Here is a 27,918-nt window from a genome sequence, read left to right on the forward strand (position 1 = left end):
CAAGAGTTTAAGCATGCGTGGAACCAGACCTCTCTGACTCTGACTCTTATTAATAACTATCGTCTTGTTCAGAGTGATGTTAGTTGCACAATTCCCTGCTCTGGCTCCAAGATCATTCCAGATCATTCTACTCTCAGCATTCCAGACAAGTCCTTATTGAGTCACTATTACACTCTTATCACTGTGGCATCCCCCGCCATTCTTCCTCCATATTAGGCTGGAGAACGCAACCATTGTCGTTGAGTCCTTGTACATTTACAGCCCTTGACATTTTTCAGTTTCACCACCTCATGCACCCCATTTTTCCGTTGCCAACGGCTGCAGTTCTCGAGAGCTGTCACTTGAACTTCTGTGCTGTCATTCCTGACAGGTGTCACCTCTCTCTCTCACACACACACACACAAACACACACACACACTCCATGTCAGGTGGTATGTAGGTATAAAATAATGTGTGCTACATTATTTTTCTGTAGGGTTGGTAATTGAGAGCCGGAAAATACTGTCTGGTTTTCATGACATTTGTTCCCATTTTTGAATACTTAAGGAAGGGTAATTCTGCAGGTGTCATTTGTTTCCTTTATACACGTGTAAAAATTAATTTAGCAATTTATAGCCAATGCCAACTTTACTATGTTAATATACTTCTCATGTCAGCAAAAAATTTGGTAACTTTATATATTGAAATAAAAGCTAGCTTTAGGCATTGGCATGTTGTTTAGGTTATATACTGCAGACTGGTACCATCATATTGTCCCCCTTTTTAAGTAATTTAACTATTCCATAAATAAAAAAGCTGTCATAAAGACAGTCAGCATCCTTTTAAGAAAGACCACTTTATTCTTCTTTTTTTTGAACACTTTATTTCACTCTGTCATTCAAAAGTATGAGGTAGAGTGAAATAAAGAAATAAATTTCTTTCAAAATGTTATTTGAAATAAATTAATGCTTTTATTCGACAAGGACACATTAAATTGTTCAAAAGTGACCATAAAGACATTTATAATATTACAGAAGATTTATTGTTTATCGTGAATGTATCACACAGTTTTCACACAAATATTAAGCAGCACAACTGTTTTCAACACTGATAATAAGAAAAGTTTCTTGAGCAGCAAATCAGCATATTGGAATGATTTCTGAAGGATCATGTGACTGAAGACTGGAGTAATGATGCTGAAAATTCAGCTTTGTCAACAAAGGACTAAATCACATTTTAAAATATATTAAAATGGACAACAGTTATTTTAAATTGTAATAATTTTTCACAAATGTTTTTACTGTATTTGTGATCAAACACATGCAGTCTTGGTGAGCATAAGAGACTTCTTTAAAAACATTAAAAAATCTTACTGACCTCAAACCTTTGAATGTTAACACTTTTTAATTCTATTAGTAAGCTATCTGAATCTGGTCCATTCCTCATGATTCCCATCTATATTTTATTGTTATGCTTGCTGTATAGTTGTCTCTTAGGTCAACGTCGGCCCATTGGTGAGCATCTGTAGGGCTAGTTTTTGCAGTGTGTTCCACACGTCAGCAGGAGTGCCTGATTCAGCTGATTGGTTATATGGTATATATACACTATATTGCCAAAAGTATTGGGACACCCCTCCACATCACTGAATTCAGGTGTTTCAATCACTTCCATGGCCACAGGTGTATAAAATCAAACATCTAGGCATGCAGACTGCTTCTACAAACATTTGTGAAAGAATGGGTCGCTCTCAGGAGCTCAGTGAAGCTCAATCCGTTGGCCCCTTAGTTCCAGTGAAAGGAACTCTTAATGCTTCAGCATACCGAGACATTTCAGATAATTCATGCTCCCGACTTTGTGGGAACAGTTTGGGGATGTCCCCTTCCTGTTCCAACATGACTGCGCACCAGTGCACAAAGCAAGGTCCATAGAGACATGGATGAGCGAGTTTGGTGTGGAGGAACTTGACTGGCCTGCACAGAGTCCTGACCTCAACCCGATAGAACACCTTTGGGATGAATTAGAGAGGAGACTGCGAGCCAGGCCTTCTCGCCAACATGACTGCCTGACCTCACAAATGCGCTTTTAGAAGAATGGTCAAAAATTCCCATAAACGCTCTCCTAAACCTTGTGGAAAGCCTTCCCAGAAGAGTTGAAGCTGTTATAGCTGCAAAGGGTGGGCCAACTCCATATTAAACCCTACGGATTAAGAATGGGATGTCATTAAAGTTCATGTGCATGTAAAGGCAGACGTCCTAAAACGTTTGGCAAAGAAGTCAAGACGGCACAAACAGCTGTTCTGATTTTACCTGAGCATTCCAATATGCAAATATTTTCACATTATCAGCATGATTGATATTTAAATAAGCAAACGCTGCTTTGTTTACAGTTTGTGTATCTGCAGGCCAAGTTTCGGTTTCCCTTTTTGAATGACGAATATAGACTATTGATACCTGCTAATATAGACAGTTATTTCCCTACATGCAGGTGCAGAATGCATGTTCTAGTTGGCAGACAGCTGTAATCTTTGGTGTGTTTAAGCGCAGATGCAGCCGACACGAGGTGACAACACAGTTTTCAGCGCTGATAGCTCTTTGGCCTTTTAGAAGCCCATATTACACTGACGGTTCACATGAGATGGTTAATCCAATGAAAGTGCATTGCTAATGGAGCCCAGACATTAAATCTGTTAGGATGACATGGTGAATCAGTTTAGGAAGTGGATTGAAGAGTGTTTCCCAGACTGCCTCCACATCTGGATGAGAATCAGGACCTAGTTTTTACCTTAGACATCAAGTGGTGACCCAGCACTGTAAAGATTAGGGCTGCCCCCTAATAGTCGACTAAACGTTAGTAATGTCGAACAGTGTTAGCAATGTTACAAATAGGCCTAGTATTTTTTCTCAGCCATGAAAATCAAACCATTTTCCGATGGTATATATTTAAGTAATTAAATTAATATCATAAATGTGCGGCTAGTCGACTAATGGCTTAAATGAACAACTTGTAGTTGACTAGAAAATCTTTAGTCGGGGGCAGCCCTAGTAAAGATTGTCCTTTGTCAACATGTATTAAAGGGTTAGTTCACCCAAAAATGAAAATTCTGTCATTAATTACTCACCCTCATGTCTTTCCAAACCCGTAAGACCTTCGTTCATCTTTGGAAAACAAATGAAGATCTTTTGAGAGCTTTCTGTCCCTCCATTGACAGCTACGTGACTACCACTTTGATGCTTCAAAAAGTTCATAAAGAGATCGTAAAACTAATCCCTATGAATTGAGCGATTTAGTCTGAATTTTCTGAAGAGACTCGATGACTTTATATGATGAACAGATTTAATTTAGGCTTTTATTCACATATAAACTTTGATTAGCGAACATAAAAAGAAGCTCAACCGAACCTGCTTGATGCACGAGAACAAACCTCTTGCAGAAGCTTAAATGTGCTGCATAACACACGAGAATGAACTTCACTGGTTCTCGCATGTCAAGCAAACATGCTGTTGATGAATGTTTATATATGAATAAAAGTGGTAGTCACTTAGCTGTCTATGGAGGAACAGAAATCTCTCAGATTTCATCAAAATATCTTAATTTGTATTCCGAAGATGAATGAAGGTCTTACGGGTGTGGAACGACATGAGGGTGAGTAATGACAGAATTTTCATTTTTGGGTGAACTAACCCTTTAATATTGAACTGCATAAGCCCAACAAAAATGAACATGATAGGCTGAATCTGAAAACCTTGTTTAGCCACATGTAAACCAGTATATTATGCAGTAATGTTTATGTAATTTTCTTCATGGTTTTAGATCGCTTTCTCTCTGACTTTCATTCCCTCTTTATCTCTTTCCTTTCGGAGGAATTTCGGCTGTGCTCACTTTAGTCAAACATACTACAGAAAACATAATAACGCTGTGCTGTCATTTTTTTGTCGGTGTTTGTATATGTGCAGTGAGCCTGACTGGGTGTTTTCCAGATGGACACTGCATTGGTGTGTGTGTTTTAATGTGATTACTCATCAGATTTACAGCTTTTTGATGATCTTCCACTGTCTCATATTTCATCATTGATCTGTTTATTTTATGGCAGTTTTTGTTTATATAAATACAGAATTCTAGTCATACCGCTTGCAGTATCTACAAGATGTACCTTTTTTAATAGGATGGACCTAACTTGCCCTTATGAAGCTATCAGATATTTAGATACATTCCACAAGACAAAATACTAACTGAATTAAGTTATTCTTTTTTTACTTGGTTGAAATAGAATGGTGCAGGGATGATGTATTTTTGTAGGCCAACCCATAAGTTTGCATCACCCTGGTTCAATCGGCAAAAACACAATATGATTTTCCTTTTGCTTCTAGATTTTTGCAGAAAATAAGGTCTGTGACTAACAAAAGCTTATGATTCTTACACGTTTCATGATATTCACAAATGAACACAACTTTTATGAATTTTGAAGCACAAATACAATCGGCAGAAGTCAAAAGCTAAACTACACCACACAGTCACATGACTTCAACGTCAAGTTTCCAACAACTCTTTCAGTCTTTGTTTAAAAACATTTTCCCTAAAAGTTCGAGTTATAATAGTTTGTGAAAAGAAAACTAGAGAGTAGATGAGTTTACCTGTTCAGCTGATGTTGTTTAATGTCCCAGACAACCTCTGTAGTCCCTTTTAGCACTTGTTAGCAACCGCTTATCTCAAGACAAGTAAAAGCTTTAAAAAAAATCACAAGTCGTATTACTGATGTATTTTATATCGTAGAATAAAATAATAAATCTTGATCTTTTGCGTCTTGTGAAAAGGTGTGTAAAAATTTAAAACTCAATCAAGAACTAAGGGTATGTAAACTTTTAAACAGGATCATTTTATTTGTCTGATACAGATAATATTTTGTCTTGTGGAATATCTGTTATTAAGCTTTTTCTGGGCAGTACATGAAAAACAATATCTAATTTTTATGATCTGTCTTATTTTTTGTTAAACATCTTACAGATTTTCTCACAAGTTTACACGTCCTTTGCCTGTGGCATGAGCTGAACTGTTTTTTACGCACTCTCTTGTGTCTCAATTTATTAGAATAGAGCATTTCCATCATTCTGTATTTCCTGCAATTAATGAATGCCATTGCTTTCTTGCTTTCCTGGCACATATGCCTATCTAGGAGAGGAGGAAAGATGAAATGGCTCATTCATTGTTTGTACGTTCTGAGAACTGCATTTGTATCCCAGCCATTCCAAACCCCTACCTTTCCCTTTGTTCTTGCTCATGGCTCTCTCTCTCAAAACAATTCACCCACATATCATATGACCAACACAGTGATTGTCACATTTTCTCTGTCTGCATTCCTTATTCCCTCATTCATAGGCTATTTAATTGTTTAGCTTCAGTCATTTAAACAAGCCTAGTGGTGATGAATTGAAGCATGATCTAGAGATGCCAAACTCATGGATTCACTCTGAAAGTGAAAACTGATGCCATAGGTCTGGCTTCATGGTGGGAGTAACAAACTTTAGTGAAAGATCAGAGAACTTTATTAACAGCCCTGATTTTGATTTCAAAGTCTGCTGACGTGTTTTTAGTATTTAATATCTTTATATTTTATATCTAGTTAAAATACAACTTAAAGACAGTATATTTTAAATATCTGTTTATGGCATCTTTTTATGAATGAAGGTCAGTATCACTGATACTAATACTGTACTGATGTCTCAATGAAATAGATTTTTTTTAAACATTAATTATAGACATTCAACATTACAGTGTAACTAAAAGCTATCAATTTCAACATTTTAGGCTTTAAAAACAACTTTTAATTTAAGTGAACTTAAAACAATTTTCACATAAACCCATTATAATGTCATGTTTACCTGTGGCCTTTCTACCTGTCTAACAGGTAGGAAATACAATACAGAAATTAAATAAAGTTATCAAACACTTTACAGACTTCACTGGATAAATTATAAAGTAAATATAGATTAATCCTTATTAAAGCTACAGTTACCTTTGTTCTTTGATTAACATCAAAGGCACATCACAGCAACTGGTTTATTAGGCTGCTGTGACTTTAAGACCTGCCACTGTCGAACATGACGCGGATCTAACGCACACCTCATTTTTCACAACTCTTTAAATTCATTTAACAAGTTATTTAACTCATTTAAGACTGCTCTTATGAGGATACTCGACAAAACAGGCATTTTGGCATAATTCTGTGTATTATTGTTTGTTCAAGTGCAAAGAGAACTTGATACGGGTGCATGTCTTTCTGTGCACGAGTCGTGTGTGTCACACAGACATGACATTCACAGGCCTAGACCACACGTACACGGGTATTTTTATAAAAGGAGTTTTTCCTCCGTTTTACAAAAAAAAAAAAAAAAATCGTGTCCACATGAAAATGCAAAAGCGCTGTGAAGAGCATGCCAAAACTACAGGTGGCCATATAACCCTAACTGTAAAGCCATGTTGTCCAATCGGAAGCCTGGTTATTACCTGTTCCGGATCTGACGTCACAAGCCAAAATCTCAGATTTTACCCTCTACATGACAACACTGCAACCAGAGTTCTTCACCTTGGCAGGATTTTTCAAAAAAGTTTGGTTTCAGTGACATGATACAGCATTTGTGTGTGGAAGAACAGTCAACCCGCATAGAAAAAGCTGCAGTTTTGAAAATACCCGTTTTTGTGTGGACAGGGCCACAGACAGCGCGTTGTCATTTGTCTTGTGGCGCTTGAATGGTTTAAAATCATTTGCGTGAATAAGAGCCTGATCATATAATGTAACACTAGCTGAATTATGACAGAAAAAACGATGCTGCGTTAAACTGAAAAAAATTATCACATGCGTTAATGAGTTAATTTTGACAGCCTTAATGTTACATTTTTAAGGATGAAGGTTGTTTACAGTAAAAGAGCCCTTGAGGAAATAAAGAGGGTGGGTTAGTTTCCTTGGGCAAGCTGATCTCGGCTGCAATCAGCAGCATGTCTCTCCCTGTTTCTCAGTTATTGTGTATGCGACAGAAGAAGCATGTTGTGAACTTTGCGTATCCCTTTGGGTCTTGACATCTGTACTCTGTCCTTGTTAAAAATCATGTGTTAAAAGCATGTGACTTTCTCCCCTCTCTCTCTCTCTCTCTCTCTCTCTCTCTCTCTCTCTCTCTCTCTCTCTCTCTCTCTCTCTCTCTCTCTCTCTCTCACACCCTGATGACCTTGTGTTGCTGTATACCCTTGTCCCAGTGATTCTCAAAAGTGCTTGTCGGTTCTGCAACTTTGTTTAAATAACTTACTGTTCCTCTGTCTAACATTCAGTATTCATCATTAAAAAGGAGCAAAATCTAATTTCCAGTCTAAAGCAGCTAGAGGCTTCCTGTTTAAAAATGATAAACTCTTCAGTTTTCTATTGGGTTTGTCTGGCAACTGGTGCAACATCCAATCAACTTTGGCCGTTTTTAATTTCTTAATGTACATTTCTGGTCTAAAATGGAATGATTCATTAGTGCATGTTATTCCAAATAAAAATGTTTGTCTTTATCAATGCTTGCTTGAAATGCAATAAATTTCTTTATCAGCTAACATCACTTAGTCCACACTGGCTAGTGGATAATATTGGCTATTGGTTAAATAGCTATATTGTCATTGTATTAGCAAACTCGCATGCAGTCTAGCCCATTTTCCACTCAATTCCCAATAGACAAAATGAAATCCCACACTACTGGCATATCTTGGGGGCCCTCACAATGTTTTGAGGTAGTTATATTAAATTTTATATATAATTTGTCTATAGGGCAATTATTTAATCCATATTTTATTCCTGTAATGGCAAAGCTGAATATTTAGCATCATTACTCCAGTCTTCAGTGTCACATGATCCTTCAGAAATCATTCTAATATGTTAATTTGCTGCTCTTCTTATTATTATCAATGTTGAACACAGTTGTGTTGCTTAATATCGCACCCATTTGTCAAACTCAAAAGTTATACTGACTGCTTAAAATGTTAAATCTCCACTTCTGACCCTTTGCACTTAGTGCTGTAGCTCATCAGGTACAGTATTTGAGATTATAGAAATTAAATCGGTTGCGAACACTGTGTCATATTGACTTTTCAAGAGTTTCACCCCAAAAAACATGCTACTTGAGAGCTTTCCAGGCCCTTTGATCAGCTGATATTCCCACAATGGAAGTGAACTGCATTTTTGGCACATTGATTCATATTTCATGACCCCAGCTTCTTGTTGCGTGGGCTTAAGCAGGTTTATTTTACTCTTGCTGTTGCGGTTGTCTATGGACTGTTATCTTCTGTGCTTTGTAGTGCGTCTCTCTATCATACGACAGAACAAAGCCAGTCCCTCTGAAGGCGCTCTCCTCTCTGTTCTGCTCCACAGGTTAAATTTTTCCACTGATGTCCTCCTGTGAGTGACTTTTTTTTTTCTTCTCATGACAAATTTCAGTGCTCACCCTAAGTAATCCCTGAGGGTGGAGAGTGAAAGGCTGGAGCAGCGCTCCTGAAGTGTGTTTGAGTTTGAGAGGGCTCAGGGAAGAGCTTTCACAGCTGCAGAGAAAAAAGAACAGGTCACACGGTCATCATCACTGCACTGTCCTCACCTGAAACAAGAAACTCACTGTAAAAAAAAAATCCTATCTGTGGTGGTCGAGGCTAAGAACGAGCAGGACAGGAAGTGAGCAGATAAGAATGTTTATTTCTTCCAACAAAAAGGACAAAAAATAATATACAGGGGCAGATATAACGAAAATCATTTCCAAACAAGGTCCATAAAAAAACAAAGACTTAAGAGGAAAGTTAACTGAAACTAACAAAAAGTAAACGGGTCTAAAAAAAAAAAAAATCTTGCGTTAACAAAGTAGCAACAGAAGCAAGACAAAAAACACTAAGGTCAGCATGTCATGATGTTACTAGGGCACTTCCACCACTGCTATAGAATGCTTGAAACATCTACTGAACCAAATTAAATGAACCAATACACCTAAATAAACCAATTCGAATTGAAAACAAATACTCTCTGATTATGTAATCCATATGAAAGGTGCATTATTGCGGAGATGACGAGTCAGCATCGTCAACTTCATCTTTGCAGCCAACACTTGCTCAGAAAACACTAGTTTATTAATAAACAATTAATGTTATTTTATAATAACAAACTTATATAAACTTGCTATTTTCTCCGAAACATTCATAAACATTACTTTTGCTAGTGCTTTGCGGCAAGCTTTATGCACGCCCTTGAGTGTGAGGCATATATGTGAGGCATATATAACTGCTAAACTCTATAAATGACAATTGTCATATTCAGCTGATTTCCTACATAACTGTACAAGATTCATATCTCTCAATTAGCAGTGTAATAAGTGAGCTAATACAGTCAGCCAGTCATTATTGTGAACACTATTGTGATTTATGTCCAGATGACTGTACATTATGCCTTATTTCATTGCATAACATATACAGTATTTCCCCTCTTTGGGCATCAGTCAAATCCCGATGGATAAAATCAGCTCTTGCCCTACATTATTTCCACCTCAATATTCTCTTTCACTCAGGCATGTTTCACATTATGTAAGTTTAATGGGTTTCAAATGCTGTTTTCTGTTGTCGAATAACACTGATTTCTATCATGCCTCCAGATGTGTATCTGGATGGACCAGAGCATGTGTACATTCCCTGCATTTTGGTGATATATGACATCATATGTGCCTCAAGACACATCAAATATGTTTAAGTGTAATGAAATACAGAAGGAACAACCTCATTTTAAAGCCCATTTGGTGCAGGATTAAGGTTATTTTCTTTAGAGCTGCTCATTAACATGCTGTTGGCAGGCAGGTTGACAGCGTGATTGGACAATACGTCCCTTTTTTGTCCTCTATATGTAAATCAACAGGTCTTAGTAAAATAAGCTTTATCCAGCACCAAATGGATTTTAAAACTTGTTTGTATACTTCTGTATTATACCTGAAATGCAGAGAATGTCCCCACACACTCTGGCCCATCCATTACATGCACTTACATCTGGGTAAAGGCCTGAGAGAAACAACGCAAAGAGAAAAGAGGCAGAAATGGAGGGGCAGGGAAAAAGATAACAAGATTAGTGGGATGTGCAACAGTTTATGTGCTAATCCATTTAGAGTGGCTGCAGTCTGTCAGGATATTGGATGGACTTTCTGTGTTTGAGACAGACACTATGGTAATACTGATTTAAGCGCTGACTTTAAGGGCTGGTTCGTAGATCCTTGCAAAATTAGCTATAATATAATGCTAGCATGATATTGTAATGCAGTAAAGAATTCATTGAGAATACCAGTGGTTCTTAACTAGTGGGCCACTATAGGTCCACAAAAGGTGCCGCAGGGTGATTTAAGTATTTAAATTAATTAATTATTAATATATTAAAATGTCTAACTTAAATCTAAATGAGAATTTTACGTTCGCTCACAAAACATTTGCTTTCTCTCTTAAAACTTTTGCGTACCCCGAGAAACATTTCGTCCGTTATTTATATTTAGCTTATTTATATTACATATGATCTGTATATATTAATATTCATTTAAACTAAATGCTTAATAATAACTGTTAAACTAAAATTGCTTGTGTGTAATGGATTAATAATAATATAGATCATATAATAATTATATAAATCATAAAATAATTCTAATTATCATTAAAGCCAGACAATTTCATCTTTAAATATTTGTTTTTACTATGTAGTGACCTTTAATTTGGAGGAAGTGAAACCGGGGGCTTGACTTTATTGCGTTGGATGTGTCAGTATCACTTTGCTCACATCTGATTAGTCCAATTTCAGTTTGAGATCTCTTATCCAGAACATAACCTGCCCCGGAGCAGGTTAACTGTGGAGCCTAAGTTACTATGGTGATTAACACCGCTAAAAGCCAAGTCACTTTCATGGTACCTAAAACCCAGGATTGGCGCAAACTAATCTGAAACTTACCTGGCTAGCCAGTGAATCCGGCTTCATGGTACAGGCCCCAGCTTTTTTATAATTACAGAAAAAAAAAAAAAATCTTAGCCTATATGAGAAAGGGGGACCTTTGGATAAAAAAAGGTAGAGAACCACTGATCTACACCAAACACACATGCACTTTAAAATTTTTATTTCATTTGGACTGATACAATAATTTGCCAATAATGCAAACAATTTAGTCCGACTGAAATCGTCCAGTCTGTTTTTGTGAAGTTGGACTAACAGACCTAGACTTGGTAGCTTGGCTTTGTTCATGATTTATTCACGTTATCCAGACTACAGTTGGCCTCTGCGTTGTGCGTTTGCTCTGAAAGTGATAGGCGATGTATTCAATCCTTAAATTATATTTGTTTATGCTTTGTTTTATGTATACCCACCTAGACAGACAGATAAATTAAGACTTTTGCATTACTACACAAAACTACATTATAACTATGTGTGTAAACGTTCTTGGGCTTTAGAATTAAACAGTTTTTTTTTAATGCTTTTTTTACTGTTACTTTAACTATAAGACTTCAGTAAATTGTGCTGGCTAGCCTCGTGTGAAAGTGTATTTCGCTCATCAGGATGGGGAAGTTACTAAATACTGCAGAGGCACTGATATGTAAACACAAGGCAGTAAAGTGCTCAGGCTCTGACGTCAATATCATGAAAAAAATTTCCAAAGGAGCTCTTTTTGCGGCATGAATGGTCTGAGTGTACTGAGGAGGGAGTTTTGGGTTAAGAAGGTGTCAGAGGTTTTTTTTTTTTTTTTTTTTTTTTGAAAGAAGTCTAGTTATACTATAACCTATAACTAAGGTTGTAGTTATTTGATCAAAAATACAGTAAAAACAGTAACTTTTTTTTATTTTATTTTTTTACACTATTTAAAATAAATATTTCAAAAGGTATTTGATTCCTTTGATGGCAAAGCTCAATTTTCAGCATCATTACTTCAGCCTTCAGTGTCACATGATCCTTCAGAAATCATGCTAATATGCTGCTCAAGAAACATTTCTTCTTATTATCAATCATGAGCTTTCGGTTGCTTAAGATTTTTGTGGAAACCGTTCAGGATTCTTTGATGAAGAACACCATTTATTTGAAATAGAATTTTGTAATGTAAACGACTTTTGATTAATTTAATGCATCCTTGCTGAATACAATTATTAATGCTACTATGTGCATAGATGCAATGTTTTTCTGTTCAGTATACCTTTCTCATCCTGTGTGTGGTATAAAGCCCTTAAGGATAGAAGCAGCTGCCTCTCTGTACACATCCATTCTCTATTGTTGAACACTCAGCCCCCAACAAGCTCTCTGCCTAGGGCTGCAGCAACACTGTGCATCTTACTTAACGTATATGGATGTGTGTGTGTGTGTGTGTGTGTGTGTGTGTGTGTGTCTGACACTAAAACATAATAGGCCTGCAGCCCTTCAAAGTGTGCCTTCTTAATTTAGATTACAACCTAGAAGCCTAGAACACATCCTTCCCACACTCAGCTTAATGTCATTTTCTTTACAGCAACATTTACATTTTGTTTGCCGATGGTGTCAGATGTATTAAGAAAATCTGCTGATCTGCTTACAGACATGTAATTTGATGCCCTTGTTATTGTTGCATGGAGTGCCTTTTCTCTCCAACATACTAAAGTCATTATTTTTTGGAATATGAGAGTTTCCCTATAGCTCTGGCTGATTGCCTGCCCAAACCACAATGGAGTTCAGTAACAGTTCAGATTGATCAGTAATGTAGTATTGAGCACAGTGAGCTGTGTGACTTTAGATGCTTTTATGGAATAATAATATGGAATAATTTCCACCACAACCAGCAATTTTACCATTAATAAAGGTTCCTTTCAAAAGGTAGTGTCAAAGAGGATGCTTTAGATAAAATAGGATACAAGTACACTATCAATCAAAAGTTTGGGGTTGGTAGGATTTTTTTTTTTTTAAATGTTTTTGCAGTCTCTTATGCACACCAAGTCTAACTTTATTTGATCAAAATGCAGTAAAGTAATATTGTACAATATTATTAATTTTTTTTAATTAAAAATGTTTGAATATATTTTAAAACATAATTTATTCCTGTGATGCAAAGCTGAATTTTCAGCATCATTACTCCAGTCTTCAGTGTCACATGATCCTTCAAAAATCACTCTAATATGCTGATTTAATGCTCAAGAAACATTTCTTATTATTATAATCAATGTTGAAAACAGTTGTGATGCTTAATATTTTTGTGGAAACTGTGATAACTGTTTTCAAGATTCTTTGATGAATAGAAAGTTCAAAAGAACAGCATTTTGCAATAATATAATCGGAAATATAGCCGATTATAAATGTCTTTGCTGTCACTATTGAGCAGGGGTGTCCAATCCTGCTCCTGGAGGGTCACCATCCTGCAGAGTTTAGCTCCAACCCCAATTAAACACACCTGAACCAGCTAATCAAGGTCTATTAGGCATACTAGAAACTTCCAGGCTGTGTCCGAAATCGCCCCTATACCCTTAAATAGGGCATTATTTGAGGGGACAGCCATTTGTAGTGGTGTCTGAAACCATAGTGGATGATGTTGAGTGCACTCATTCAATCCCACAATGCACTGCAATAACGAGTGTACAACCGATGCACGCTCAGCGGCTAGAGAATACCCATAATGCACTGTGAGAGTTGCGTGCTGAATGAATTCCCGCGTCTCGCCAGGAGATGGCGCCCGCAGCTGAATCAATCCATTCATTTTCCAAACCGCGCTGGTCCAGTATAATATCATACAGGTATAATTTCCTTTTTAATTGATCATTAAATCATTTAATTAAGGTTTGTACATGCTAGTTTTCATGGCAGAGTTTAACATAAATATTCATTACTACTGGAGCTGCCAATTTGCTACATTTCAAATGATTATTAAACAGCAGCACAAACTATGTGAAATCGGCAGCCCTTCCGGTGCACTCAGTGTCCGAATTCACTCACTCGTTTCATTCACTCCTTCAAGTGGACTATATTAGTGGAGTAATGTAGGGAATAGTGAATGAGGGTGTAGGGGGCGATTTCGAACACAGCACCAGACAGGTGTGTTGAGGCAAGTTGGAGCTAAACTTTGCAGGACAGTGGCCCTCCAGGACCGAGTTTGGATACCCCTGCTATTGAGCAATTTAATGCATCCTTGCTGAATAATAGTTTTATATATAATATATATATATATATATATATATATATATCTTACACCAAACCTTTGAACGTTAGTGTAATGTGTGAAGAAAACAAAGATTTGAAAGATTTTATGATACATTTATAAAAACGGATAGTTCCGGCCCTTGATTCTGATTGGTTGAGCCGTGTTCAAAGCCGTTGTAAAATTCCTGAAAACATACAGCTGATCGCATTACATAAGTATCACTGCGCCACTGAGTGTGCATGTTGCTGCGTCTGTCTTAGCAACTACTCTTAGCAACCACTCTTAGCAACGTAAACATATGTTTGTTCTCAATTGATTTTGTTCATTGACGCTTACTGCATTAAGTAGAAGAGTATTGTGAGAGAGATATCGAGTGACCGAGTGTATTACCTGCATTCAAATTTAGCATTTTGGCAATGTCCACTGCGATCTTGTCCTTTTAACATTTAATGGGTTTTCCTGTGCCCTGCTGACACTGACAGTGCTAGTCAAAGCATTTGTCATTTTCGTCTTGTTCCGTGTTCACAACAAGTTTCAATATAAAAGTCTTTGCGGCTGAGTGACTTGCTCATAAAGACAATCTTTGCCGCCATCTAATGCCGTAATAATGTAACTTCTGTTGCTGTTCACGGTGAGGGACTATTTTTTTCCAGCGGAAGGAAGGCTTTTAATGATTTTACTTCATGAAAGTTGCATTGATGCATATTTTTTGGCTTTAATATTTGTATTGTGTGGTAACCGTTTTATAAAAGCAATAAGCCCCTTAGCTGTTATAAATTCACTGTAAACCATGGCTTCTTGGTGCTTATTGCTTTATTTTACATTGATTCATTTAGCAGATGCTTTTATCCAAAGCAACTTACAAATGAGGATACATACAATGCTAGCTTTGAAATTGGCCTTAGCAAGGCAAAAGGACTTGGCCATTTTATTTGCAAATATGTTTTAAATTTGAGAGGTGGTAGAAATGTTCATGACGTTTAAAAAAATTGTCATTTTATGCATGTACTATATATACATTGTTGGACTATTTAGTATATAAATTGACAAATATCTTCTCTTGTCAAATGTGCGATTAGTACAACCGCTCCCTATACACAGAGTATGCATAATCGCAAATTCGAAAGTGAAAAGCGAGTGCCACGTTCAAAAGCAATTTCAATAACCCGCATATAGAAAGCGGCTCACTGATGACTGCAAATTATAGACCTATACACTGAGTACATATGATTGCGAATTCAAAAGCGAAAGTGAAAAAGCGAGCGCACATTCAAAAGCTATTATTATTATTATTATTTTTTTTTTTTCCTCCTTTCCTCTCACCACCCCCTTCCAAGTGTTATCTGTAATACCAGTGTTGTCACAAGCTGATATAATTTCCTCACTGTGACATCCTTAATATAAACCCTGCCCTACTGTAGCTGAAGAGGAAGTTAAAACGCTGAGATGCAGGAATCCTTACAAAAACCCCTCCACTGTAAGATGAAGAACTTGCTGGGAATGTAGAAGCTTAGGATAAAAGAGAGATCAAGAGGAAACCTGTGAGAGACTTGCTGAGGTCAAACAAGCAGTCATTCTTCCAGCTGTCATAGCAGAAGTTCAAAGCGATCAGGCTCCCGTCTGAATGAAGAGAGTCTGACATTTCTACATAGACTGAAAATGATGTTCTTGTGGAAAATTGGACATCCTCATAAAAACTGAACCATGAGCTTTTCGATCCTCAGAAGAAAATCAAAGTTGATTTGATCGTTTGTTTCAGTCAAATACAAAGCTCAGTCTACATTGTGTGCAGACCCAAAACAATGAGCTTCCTGAAGCTCTGAGACCCTTTCAGATGCGTTAAATGTTGAAAAGGTCTTGTTTCAGGCTGAGGTCTGACTCATAGCATGTTGAGTCTGCAAATAAAGCAGGCGGTGTGACTCAAGGCTAATCTGCTGTAGCAGAGGGCACTTCCTACTGGCACTGCCTCAGACCACAAACTGTCTCTCTCTCTATTCTCTTGCTCTTCAAGATGAGCAGCAGTAAGATAACCTTCCTGGAAACCCATGTTTCCACAGAAACTGATGCAATCAGGAAACAGCAGGTCTGTTTCTGAAAATAATGCTTTTGCTGACTTTAGATATTGGACAGTTGCAGTTTCTTAATGTTAAAGGGTTAGTTCACCCAAAAATGAAAATTCTGTCATTTATTACTCACCCTCGTGCCGTTCCACACCCGTAAGACCTTCGTTAATCTTCGGAACGCAAATTGAGATATTTTTGTTTAAATCCGATGGCTCCGTGAGGCCTACATAGGGAGCAATGACATTTCCTCTCTCAAGATTCATTAATGTACTAAAAACATATTTAAATCAGTTCATGTGGTTACAGTGGTTCAATATTAATATTATAAAGTGACGAGAATATTTTTGGTGTACCAAAAAAAACAAAATAACGACTTATATAGTGATGGCCGATTTCAAAACACTGCTTCAGGAAGCTTCGGAGCGTTATGAATCAGCGTGTTATTTCAGCAGTTTGGCGGTTTGACACGCGATCCGAATCATGATTCGATACGCTGATTCATTACGCTCCGAATCTTCCTGAAGCAGTGTTTTGAAATCGGCCATCACTATATAAATCGTTATTTTGTTTTTTTGGCGCACCAAAAATATTCTTGTCACTTTATAATATTAATATTGAACCACTGTACTCACATGAACTGATTTAAATATGTTTTTAGTACCTTTATGGATCTTGAGAGAGGAAATGTCATTGCTCCCTATGTAGGCCTCACAGAGCCATCGGATTTCAACAAAAATATCTCAATTTGTGTTCCGAAGATTAACGAAGGTCTTACGGGTGTGGAACGGCGTGAGGGTGAGTAATTAATGACATTATTTTCATTTTTGGGTGAACTAACCCTTTAAGGAGGTTATTTTTTATTCAGTTCTAAACTTGAGACAATCCCATGTTGATGTTTGTTGATCTGTTTGTTGATTTTATTTATTTATTTATTCATTTTCAACCAACTGTTAAAAACACTATTATAAATTGTTGCTCTACATCCAAATATTTTAAATGGTAAGCCTTGTCTTGGCTGTATGAAAATGAAAATACAAATAATATTCAACACAATAAGGCTGGAATAGGATTGGCATTAGTCTTTGTTTTGTTTGGGTGTTGTTGTTCTCTCTCTCTCTCTCTCTCTCTCTCTCTCTCTCTCTCTCTCTCTCTCTCTCTCTCTCTCTCTCTCATTTGTGTTCATATTTTTGTTTGTATGTAAATGAATGTTGTTCAGTATTCCCCAATGATTCAACTTACCCACTTACCATTTGATATGACACAGTTTACCCTTAATGTTGGGCATGTTATTTTAAATAATTCAGAATATTAATTGTACCTTGCACTTATTTTAGTATTATTTATATTATTAGCTTTTGTTTTATATTTGCAGTTTTCATTTTAGTTGTTTTAGTCATTTTGTTATGTGCATTTGAAATTTGTATTATTATTTTTAATGTTTCTATTTAACATTTCTATTTATTTTTTTAAAAAATCCAGTATTTGTATTTTATTTCAACTTAATTTCAGTTTTAAAAAATTACACTTAATAGTTTTAGTTAACAAAACAACACTGGCCTAGAGAACAACTTAACTAAAGAAAAAAGTGGCACAACTTACCCCACCTTCCCGAGAAGTCTTTTTTATTCATTTAACTCTTTTGCAGAACAAAAGTTTTTAACAAAGTTCAACCAAATATAGTTTTAGAGTCTTTAGCAAAAATAAATTATAAATGCCTATAGTTTTACCATAAAATGTTTCTCACCATGAAAATAGCCACAGAAGCTGGCATGATGTTAAAAACAAACAAATAAAACAAACAAACTCCGATTTCCCATATGATGACTTAAGCACTGCTTTAGTCTGGCCTCACGTTATCCCTCTTTCTCTCTGTCCACCCCTCCTATTCTCTCTGTAGAAAAGTTGGTAGCCTATCAGAGGGAGTTTCATGCCCTGAGGGAGCGTCTGCGCGTGGCAGAGCACCGAACCCTTCAGCGCTCCTCTGAGCTCAACGCCATCCTCGAGCAGTTCAGACGTGCCATCGCAGAGACCAACGGCAGCAAAGATGCTCTCTCCAACTTCTCAGGTTATTGCATGTTAACAAGTACACAAAAGAGTTGTGTGTGTCATTATTGACTTATTATTATCTGTCATGCAGTGAACTGGCATATGTTCCACATAAATTAGTGGAACAAATATATACTTTGTATAGCTGCTTTCTGCAAGGAATTCATTTACGTTATTATTGAGTGCAAAAGTGCCTGTCCACTTTTTCAGTGGCCTTGGTTCTGGAAGTATTTTTCCTATAAGCCATAAATCAAAGCAATCCAGCTATGAGGTGAATTATGACATTGAACATTGAAGCAAAAAGAAGCAAATCGGACAAAAAGACGAAGATACAAAACTGTGTACTTAGCGGCTTTAATAAAGCAAAGACTACAAACTTGTAAAGCATTGCAAACAATATAACCTGAATAAAACAATGAAGAAATATGAAACTATTCATTTAAAGCTGTTGGTTGTCTATATAGAAACAGCGTATTTTATGATTATTGCATATATATAGAGTTTGAGAGTGTACTACACTAATTGTTAATTGTTAAATGTTTAAAAGTTTACGTTCAAAACCAATTCCCATATGAAGAAAAAGAATAGGATATTTACTTCCAGAACCTGATTGATTTTTGCACTCAGAGTGTTCTACACATGACCTTCTTGTAAGCTCAATTATTAAATATTTGGACTAATTTGATAATGCTTTCAGCAACCAATACTACTACATTGTTGTAATTCCAGCTCAGTTTTACACATTTTGCACATTTTCACCCATAGTCAGCACAGAAAATATGTGCACAACTCCCAAATGCCTCAGATGATTTCTTTGTAAAATGTTAACAACAGAAGAAACACACAACCCAAGCCAAACATTAATTTAGGGCAAATACTTGTTGATTATGTTTCCAAGGAACGCCATTCTTATACTTGATAATTAAGTTGTGCCCTGTGTGCTGTTTGCTTTCCTTTTTTGGATTACGTATTTAAACCACTCTCACCTGCTTCTAAGTACTGAGGATCAATGAGTGAGTGTTTTGATGAATTGTAGGGTATTGAATTTTACTTTTTCTTTTTTATTTAGTATTAGTTTTTTTTTTAACACAGTTTATGTATCCTTTAATAATGTTGAAGTACTCTGGTTTCTTACAGATGAGACGCAGAAGTTGTTGAAGGAGTTGGCTCACAGGAAACCCCTCCAGGTGCCAAATATCTACCACCACCTGCCTCACTTGCTCAACAATGAAGGCAGTCTGCACCCTGCCGTACAGGTGGGCCAGGGACGTACCGGAGGTGAGCGAAACGACTTACTTCAACAGTTTTTTAAGTTTTCTAATTTCAGTACTCATTATCAGTCATCTTATCAAACTTTCAATAAATCAACTGAAATAGCACTCTCTTTAAAGACAGTCTCTTTTTTACATTTTCAATTTTTTTAGTGTGTAATGTTGCTGTTTGAGCATGAAAAAATCGAATCTAAATGCAAGCTTGTGAATCAGAATCGAATCGTGAAATTTGTGACAATATCCAGCCCTAGTTTTTGAATATTCAAGCATTCAACAAAAGCAAGACTTTATAAAAGGGCATAATGGGTTCCCTTTAAATCAGCACTGAAGTTCGGATGTTCTTTGAATATGACTAAACCATCATTGATTAATGACTAAAATGTGCTACTTTTTTTACTGTCCTTTTGCCAAGTTCATTAGACAAATGCTAATCACTGTTATGGCCTTGTTAAGGCTCAGATCTGTCATGTGGGATTTGTTTTTCACCCTCCATTTCTCACATTTTCACCCAAACAGCGGGGTGTTGCTGTGTGGAGTGTCCTTGCTTGTCGTATTGTGTTACATGCCTGTTATCTACGGGCTGTCACAGGCCCAGTCAGTGTGTCAGAGCTGAAGCTGAAGCTGCAGCCAGCGGCCCTGAGTGGAGGCAGAGACCTTTTGTCACTCATTCACACACCCGCAGCAGGCCTATCAGATTCTCATTAGAGGAATCAAGCCCTCCTGGATTCAGCAAGGGTTATGGAGAGGACAGCTCTAGTATGGGAAGTAAGAGGACACGAACGTATAGAAAGTAATGGTGGAAGCTGCAAAAATATTTAACGCAATTAACCCAGCTTCCGTTTTTTCCTGTCATCCTTTAGCTAGGGTTATTTTATGATCACGCTATTCACGCATTCATTCAAGTGCTATCTGTACTGGCACACTGTCTGACACACACGACTCATGCACACAGAAAGCCGCTTCAGACAGCGTGTCGGCCGCATTTTGTCTTTCACACTTGAGCGGACAAAAACACACAAAATTATGCCAAAATTCCCGCTTTGTGGAGTATCCTCATAAGCACAGTCTTAAATGAGTTAAATAAAGTCTTAAATGACCGTAAAGAGTTGTGAGGAAAGGATGTGTGTAATTTTTATTCAGTTTCTGTATATTTCCTACCTATGGGGGTATTTTTGTTCCAAAATTCCAAATAAATAGATTATGATCCACAAATAAATGTAAAGAGATTCACAAAAAATAATCATATGCACAAATGAATAGAATGAGATCCACAAATATATGTTTGGAGTATCACAAAAAATAATTAAATTCACAAATATATAAAATGAGATTTGCTAATAAAAAACATATTCACAAATATGTTTTTATGTCACAAGCACAACTCTGCCTGCATTTATTTGTGAATCACCACCTGCACATTTGTGAATTGCTTTCTGTGCATTTGTGGATTCTGAAACAATTCTAGCGTCAGGACTGCAAGCAAGTCCACAAATAGGTCGACTCCACCCACCGACTACTCAAGCCAGTCAGATAACGACCACATTGCGCTGACCAATCGCAGCACACTCTCGCTACAACCAATCACGTTTTGCTTTATAGTCGGGGCGGGAACAGACTCATTTTGCACCCCTGAAAGGAGCTCCGTACTATTCATTGCACCGTGGGCACTTGTTCGAATTGAGCTGAAGTGCTGTTTGTGTGATTAAAACAAAATGTAATATACTTTATTGTGATTAATCTTCTAATTTGTTTTTGTACATATTTTTGTGGGTGTAGTTATGTATAACGTCTGCATTTTCCAGCTTACAAAAAGGGGGACTCTTACTTTGACGGGTATTAGGCTATAATCTACCAAGTGATACGGATCACGGCAGTAATGAACAATAGAACATGTTGTGCACATTATTACAGTTCATCAGAGTTTTCTTACGGATAGAAAGTTTACCAGATTGTTAAGCACCCCCTGAAAAGGCATAAGCTCATACAGTGATTATCTGGGGTTAAAAACTGACATTTCATGGTAGCTAATGTACAATAAAACTTCATGAAACTCATCAGTAAAGTTTCGACCATCATTCGGACGGGGTCCGCCGCTACACGAAAGATTTTTGGAGTAAATTCTTCATATTGCCATCAGGATCAGTGAATCGGGATAAAGGACTATGCACGAATTATGATCATTCACAGATCCCGAGCTATAACACCTCTACCTGACATGAGCGGTGTGGCACGGCGCGATGCAGCAAATAGAAGGCATTATAATCATTATAAACAAAAACGGATTACATTATTAGGGTCCATGTACATGCAGCTAGTGATACTGTCTTCAAGCGGCGCGGTGCGACACGACGAATCAGTGGCAGTAAACCGTTCTACAGTAGCGATGATACCACACTTGCACAATGTAATATTCTATAGGCATAATACACACTTGTATATTACCAAATATGAGCCTGAATGACCATCAGTGATGTAACAGTACGAGCCTCGATCAGCATCACTGCAGCATGTACTGTGGTTTTGGACAAATAAAGAGGTTGCAATGCTTAAAAATATTTTTTTGTATTCATTTTGGATGCTGTAAACAACTTTTACAATCAAATTCTATTAAGTCTGATTCATTTGAAATATTTGTATTATCAAGTGTTTGACTGCTGGACATATCACTTATAAATGAAATGCATAATCTATAAATTCAACAACCTGTTAACTGTTTAAAAAGGCTATATCTTCTCTACAAACAATGTTAACCTTAAAACGTTTAATTCATGTTTAAAATAAGGTCCTGTTAATGTTTAACAGCTGGTTTGCTGCTCATTACCGTCAATGTTTGATTGATAAATTGGGAAATGCTGTTGGCTGTTATGTGACGACAGTTTCATCTATTTTGCAAACTCGCATGTTTATCATAAGGTTAAATCCAGTTAGTTAAGTTAATAGCTAATTCTTGAGGCTTTCTGTTCTATCTTGAATAACGTGACGCTTCCATAACGCATCTGTATCCAATATACCGTTGTTCCCATAACAGAGAGCACTGTTTCTCTGGCATTCTTAAATAGCGCATAAAATATAATAGTTTGCTTCCATAACACTGAATAATGGTCTAACGAAATCTAAATTTAAAACTAGAGATGCACCGATGTATCGGCTAACAATCAGTATCGGCCGATAAAAGCTATTATTATCACTATCGGTCATCGGCCGATTGTTTAAAAACTGCCGATGGTCAGGGCCGATTATATCCTGTCAATCAAAAGGGTGCTGAAAGACGTATTCAGACTGCAACTCATACAGTGTATGAAGAAAATCACTCTTGTATTGAATTTTAACGCATTAACAGTTTAAAAATAGTGACGTTAAAGCAGGCTCTTTTTGACCTTATGAATCACCCGTAGTTCAAGCCAGGGTTGCCAGGTCTGCGTTTTTTTCCTACATCAAATATTATTTATAGCGCCTCCCATCCAATAATCGCAAAAAGGTTTGTGCTTTATTACTTCTGATAAGAAGTAAAGTTTCAGTTTTCAAATTCTGTCCATTTTATCATGAAATTCAAACAATAATTGGCGTTTTGACGCTCTTAAATGTGACATGTCAGATCGCTGTAATGCCTCAGTTCAGGCGGCAGCTTGGAGCGCGAGTCTTTTCTTCCTCTTAAATACAAGTTATATCTCGAAAAACATGAATGAACATAAAAGGTATGTTGAAATATATTGTACAACTTACCAGAATGTATCATGTCTCATGTAATCACTTTATTTGTGTTTCAACTGCGGAAAGACGTCAATAAAACAGCTTGTGAACAATACCTATGTCACTTTTACCTCAGGAATGTTTTCCAATGTTCACAGTTCCTTAGCTATCTACATATAAAAAAAAAAAACACTAGAGAGGAGCTTATTTACTGTTAATTATATGTTTGTGCAAATTTGCCATGAAGACAAGTGCTTATGAAAACTACCTTATGTGATACTAAGTTTTATACATTTCAGTTTTTATTTGAGTGTAATTATTATATCTGAAAATAAACAGCAGCTGAATATAATACCTCTGCTGTTATTTGTAACCTCTAATATTGTAGTGTACCAAATGAGAGGGTTCCCTGTATAGTTTGCAACATTATTTGGGAGAGATTTTTTTTTTTCCTTAAGAAAAACCAAACTATCGGTATCGGTATCGGCCGATATCATTCTGAATAATCGGCTATCGGTATCGGCAGAGAAATTTTGTATCGGTGCATCTCTATTTAAAACATCTTTTTACTGTACCATTGTTTAAGAACCCTTTACTTCCTTTCTAAGCCAACGTGACCCACGATTGTAAAGCAAATCGTGATTGGTTGTAGCGAGAGTGTGCTGCGATTGGTCAGCGCAATGTGGCCATTATCTGATTGTGGATTTGTCTGCAGTCCTGACGCTACAATTGTTTCAGAATCCACAAATGCACAGAAAGCAACTCACCAATAAATGCAGGCAGAGTTGTGCTTGTGACATAAAAACATGTTTGTGAATATGTTTTTTATTAGCAAATCTCATTTTATATATTTGTGAATTTAATTAATTTTTGTGAAACTCCTAACATATATTTGTGGATCTCATTCTATTCATTTGTGCATACGATTATTTTTTGTGAATCTCTTTACATTTATTTGTGGATCATAATCTATTTATTTGGAATTTTGGAACAAAAATACCCCCATACCTACCTGTTAGATCAAATGTTTAAAGTATACTGTCTTTATGTTGTTTCTACATTAACTTGGAGTTTAAGTGTGAAATTATTACAAAATAAAAATATATTAATTTTAATGTTAGGTATGATTAATTGTGATTAATTACAGAAAAAAAATGTGCAATTAATTTTTTTTTAAATTAATTACAGAATTATTATTTTTTAATTAAAAAAAACTTATATATATATATAATATATATACACTAGTCAACATTTGAAGTGGATCAAAAACTTACATCAAAGTTGTCCTAATACCAAAATGCAATACCCATCTTGTCTTAGGACAACTTTGATTAACTTTTTTGATCCACTTCAAATGTTGACTGCTATATATATTCTCCTCCCTTTGAGTTGTCAAGCCTATTTGTTTTCCTTTTCGATCTGTGGTTAAATATGTGGCATTTTGCAGCACTTTTGTTTTTCTGCCCTTGCTTTCCACAACCCTACCAATGCAGACATGCAACGATGTGCAGCACATTTTTTAGTTACACCCAATCGCATGAGAACTATTGGATTAAATTACCTCAAATAAATTGTCTGAAGGAAATGAGACTGAGGAAGAAGGAAATAAACAGGAATTATGATGTATTTCTGCAGTATTTAATATATCCATAAGCTAGACTGAAGCATAGTGGTCCTGATTGTAACCAAATGCATAAGTTTGGGAAACAAAATGTAAAAGTTTAAGAATCGCTTGACTGTTAATATGTGCATTTTGTGGAGTCCGTATCCCACTCGGTGTCTATAGTGGTTGCAGCCCTGCTTGATTGACTGGGCTTTTTTACTGGTGTAGTGACCAATCCACTGATCTGGCTAGTCGACACCATAAGCCTGGAGCTGTCGTGCTCTTTTGTGGTGAGCTCTATTTCGTTCTTGTTTGTATGACACATTGTACCGCACTATACTATATCAGGCAGTATGTGGGTTAACGACAGATGAGTTAAGTCAACGGCTTGATGGCTTTATTACAAGCGACATCCTATGCTGGGACAGAGTGTGGTGAATGACAACAATGACGTTAGAGAATGTCAAAAAAAACCTTGTGTGACTGACCCCTGTCACACGAGGAGCTTGTTTTTCTGAGCATATGGGAAAAACAGTGAGAACTCGTTGTTTTTGGACAGTTGAAGCCCACCCATGCTTTATGCCCGCCTCCTCCAAACGCACAGACGGACCTCCTCTACTGGCTAACAGTAATCTCAACCGCCTCTTTTCACACTGTCACAATGTGGCAAGACTGCGTCCGGCTCTGGCTCGTGCCTATGCCTGCGGTCCCTCTCTTCTCAATGAGATCTTGGCTTAGGAGAGGCTATTTTTAGAGCTGTAAATGGGAACATCTTCTTCTGTCCAGACCCTAGAGACTGTGCACCATATCTCACGCTTAGCACCTCCCCCTTATCGATATAGACCCAGGGTTTGCAAACAGATGAAATGTCAAGGGCCCATGGAGGAGATATTTAGCACATTTGTATGAACATTAATTAATGTCTAATAAGCATTATATGAAGAAAAGGAAATTAAATGTATGGCGTAACCATCGAGTTATATCTTATTTTCTTTACTTTGCACCACATGACATTTTCCAACTTATTACAACCGATTATGTCTCATTATAAAAAGGTCAAATTTTAAAGGTTTAGTTCACCAAAAAATTAAAATTCTGCCATCATTTACTCACCCTCAAGTTGTTTCAAACCTGTATGAGTTTCTGTCTTCTGTTGAACACAAGAAAATTTATTTTAAAGAATGATGGTAATTAAACAGTTGACAGAGTAGCTATTGATTTCCATAGTAGGAAAAAAAAATACAATGAAAGTCAAAGGCTACTGTCAACTGTCTGGTTACCAACATTATTTAAAATATCTTTTTTTGTGTTCAACAGAAGAAAGAAACTCATACAGGTTTGGAACACCATGAGGGTGAGTAAATGATGGCAGAATTTTTGGGTGAACTATCCCTTTAAGAGACTTCCTGACATTGACACACTTTTTTCTGCATGATTTTGCATGTTTGTTACACCACATGGTTTATTTTGGTCACATCACATGACTTTAATTTGACAGAAACTTTTTAAAATAAGCAATGTTATATTAATGTCGTTTTAAAAATTTAACAATAAGGAATATGTCAAACTCATCAAGATTTTCATTTCAAAAGCTTCATCCTAATGAACTTGATTATCTTTGATATGAACTTTGATATCAGGACAGCTGTATCACTGATATTTTTGTCTTTATGCCCCTAAATATCAAAATGAATTTTAATTTAGAACTAAAAACATATCCAATGAATGAGCTTCATGCCATTTAATATGTAATGTAATGCTGTTAATTTTTTTTTTAATGAAATTCATTATCAATTATCAATGAGAAATCTATTATCTTTTTATTTCGGGGGTCCCTGGGTTAGCTGAGAGTCTGAATGGAGGGTCCCCGAACCTGCAAAGTTTGAAAACTCTTGATATACACAATGGAAAAAGAGCAGACTGACAAGTTTGAGAGGATTGTTTGAGAGACGCTCCCACTGGAAAATGAAAATGCTCAAAATACAGGGTTTCAGTGAAACCCCCTACTGTCATAAACACTCCTTTTCTCCTCAGTAAGGCACTGTAACATCCCTAGAGACCGTCTGGATATAATTTGCCATAGTTTAGTCTCAAGGCATGTTGAGTGGCTGTCTCAAAGCAAAGCATAAAGACTTCATACTGCTGCTGAGGAGAGAAGAAAGAGCATTCTGGGAAAATTATGCATCTCAGCATCTCTTTATGTAACTGGGTGCCTGAAGGCCAAACGCTACTTTTGTGAAAGAGAAGATGTGGTGTAGGAGAGGTTGACTTGTGTTGAATGCACATTAACTTGAAAACATGCTCTTTTTTTTTTTTTTTTTTTTTTTTTAATGCTCCTCTTTCATTTTTTTCTTTCTTGGTGTCTCAGGTGCTTTACCTCTATCTAATAAACTTCATCTCCTTCGTGTGCTCTCTTTCTCTCTCTCTGTCTTTGATCCTCAACCTACTTTACTCTTTCACCACGTGGTGTTCACTCTCAAAACACTCTTTTCTGCCTTCCAGTGGGAAGCAGTGCAAAACGAGGACATATTTTACTATCTTCTGTTTGGTGCTGATGAAGTGTGACAGAGCTTCTGTCAGTCTGTCACTCAAATCCGCTTGCACACACACACACACACACACACACGTTTGTTTTTGTGAATTGTGGGGACATTCCATAGGCGTAATGGTTTTTATACTGTACAAACCATATTTTCTATCGCCCTACTTCAACCCTACACCTAAACCTACCCATCACAGGAAACTGTGCACATTTTTACTTTCTCAAAAAAAGTCATTCTGTATGATTTATAAGCCTTTTGAAAAATGGGGACATGGGGTAATGTCCTTATAAGTCACCCTCTCCTTGTAATACCTATGTCAAACCCATGTCATTATACAAATTTGTGTCCTGATATGTCCCAAAAATACACACACACACACACACACACACACACACACACACACACACACACACACTGTTTGAACAGCAGCTCAACCTCAGCCCTCGAAAGAAAAGTACCCGTCTGTTGCTGACATTTTGTCTCAATGCTTAATTTTTTTTCCAGTTAAGCATGCATATCACTGATGTTTCAAAGACCAGATTTATTATTTAAACC

The 27,918-nt window shown here is 36.7% G+C and overlaps 1 protein-coding gene across 2 annotated transcripts in view; it reads left to right on the forward strand.

Annotated features, from left to right (window-relative positions):
• mgat4a (alpha-1,3-mannosyl-glycoprotein 4-beta-N-acetylglucosaminyltransferase A) overlaps window positions 1-27,918 on the forward strand; it is a 65,275-nt gene that overhangs the window by 7,361 nt on the left and 29,996 nt on the right. Inside the window, exons 3-5 of one of the 2 annotated variants that reach the window (XM_051906226.1) lie at window positions 18,108-18,275; window positions 19,394-19,534; window positions 20,044-20,292. In XM_051906226.1, coding sequence (XP_051762186.1) covers window positions 18,108-18,275; window positions 19,394-19,534; window positions 20,044-20,292 — 558 coding nt within the window. The remainder of the gene's footprint in view (window positions 1-18,107; window positions 18,276-19,393; window positions 19,535-20,043; window positions 20,293-27,918) is intronic. The other variant, XM_051906227.1, reaches the window with a different exon arrangement.

This window comes from Ctenopharyngodon idella, chromosome 9 (assembly GCF_019924925.1).
Source record: "Ctenopharyngodon idella isolate HZGC_01 chromosome 9, HZGC01, whole genome shotgun sequence".
Taxonomy (NCBI): domain Eukaryota; kingdom Metazoa; phylum Chordata; class Actinopteri; order Cypriniformes; family Xenocyprididae; genus Ctenopharyngodon; species Ctenopharyngodon idella.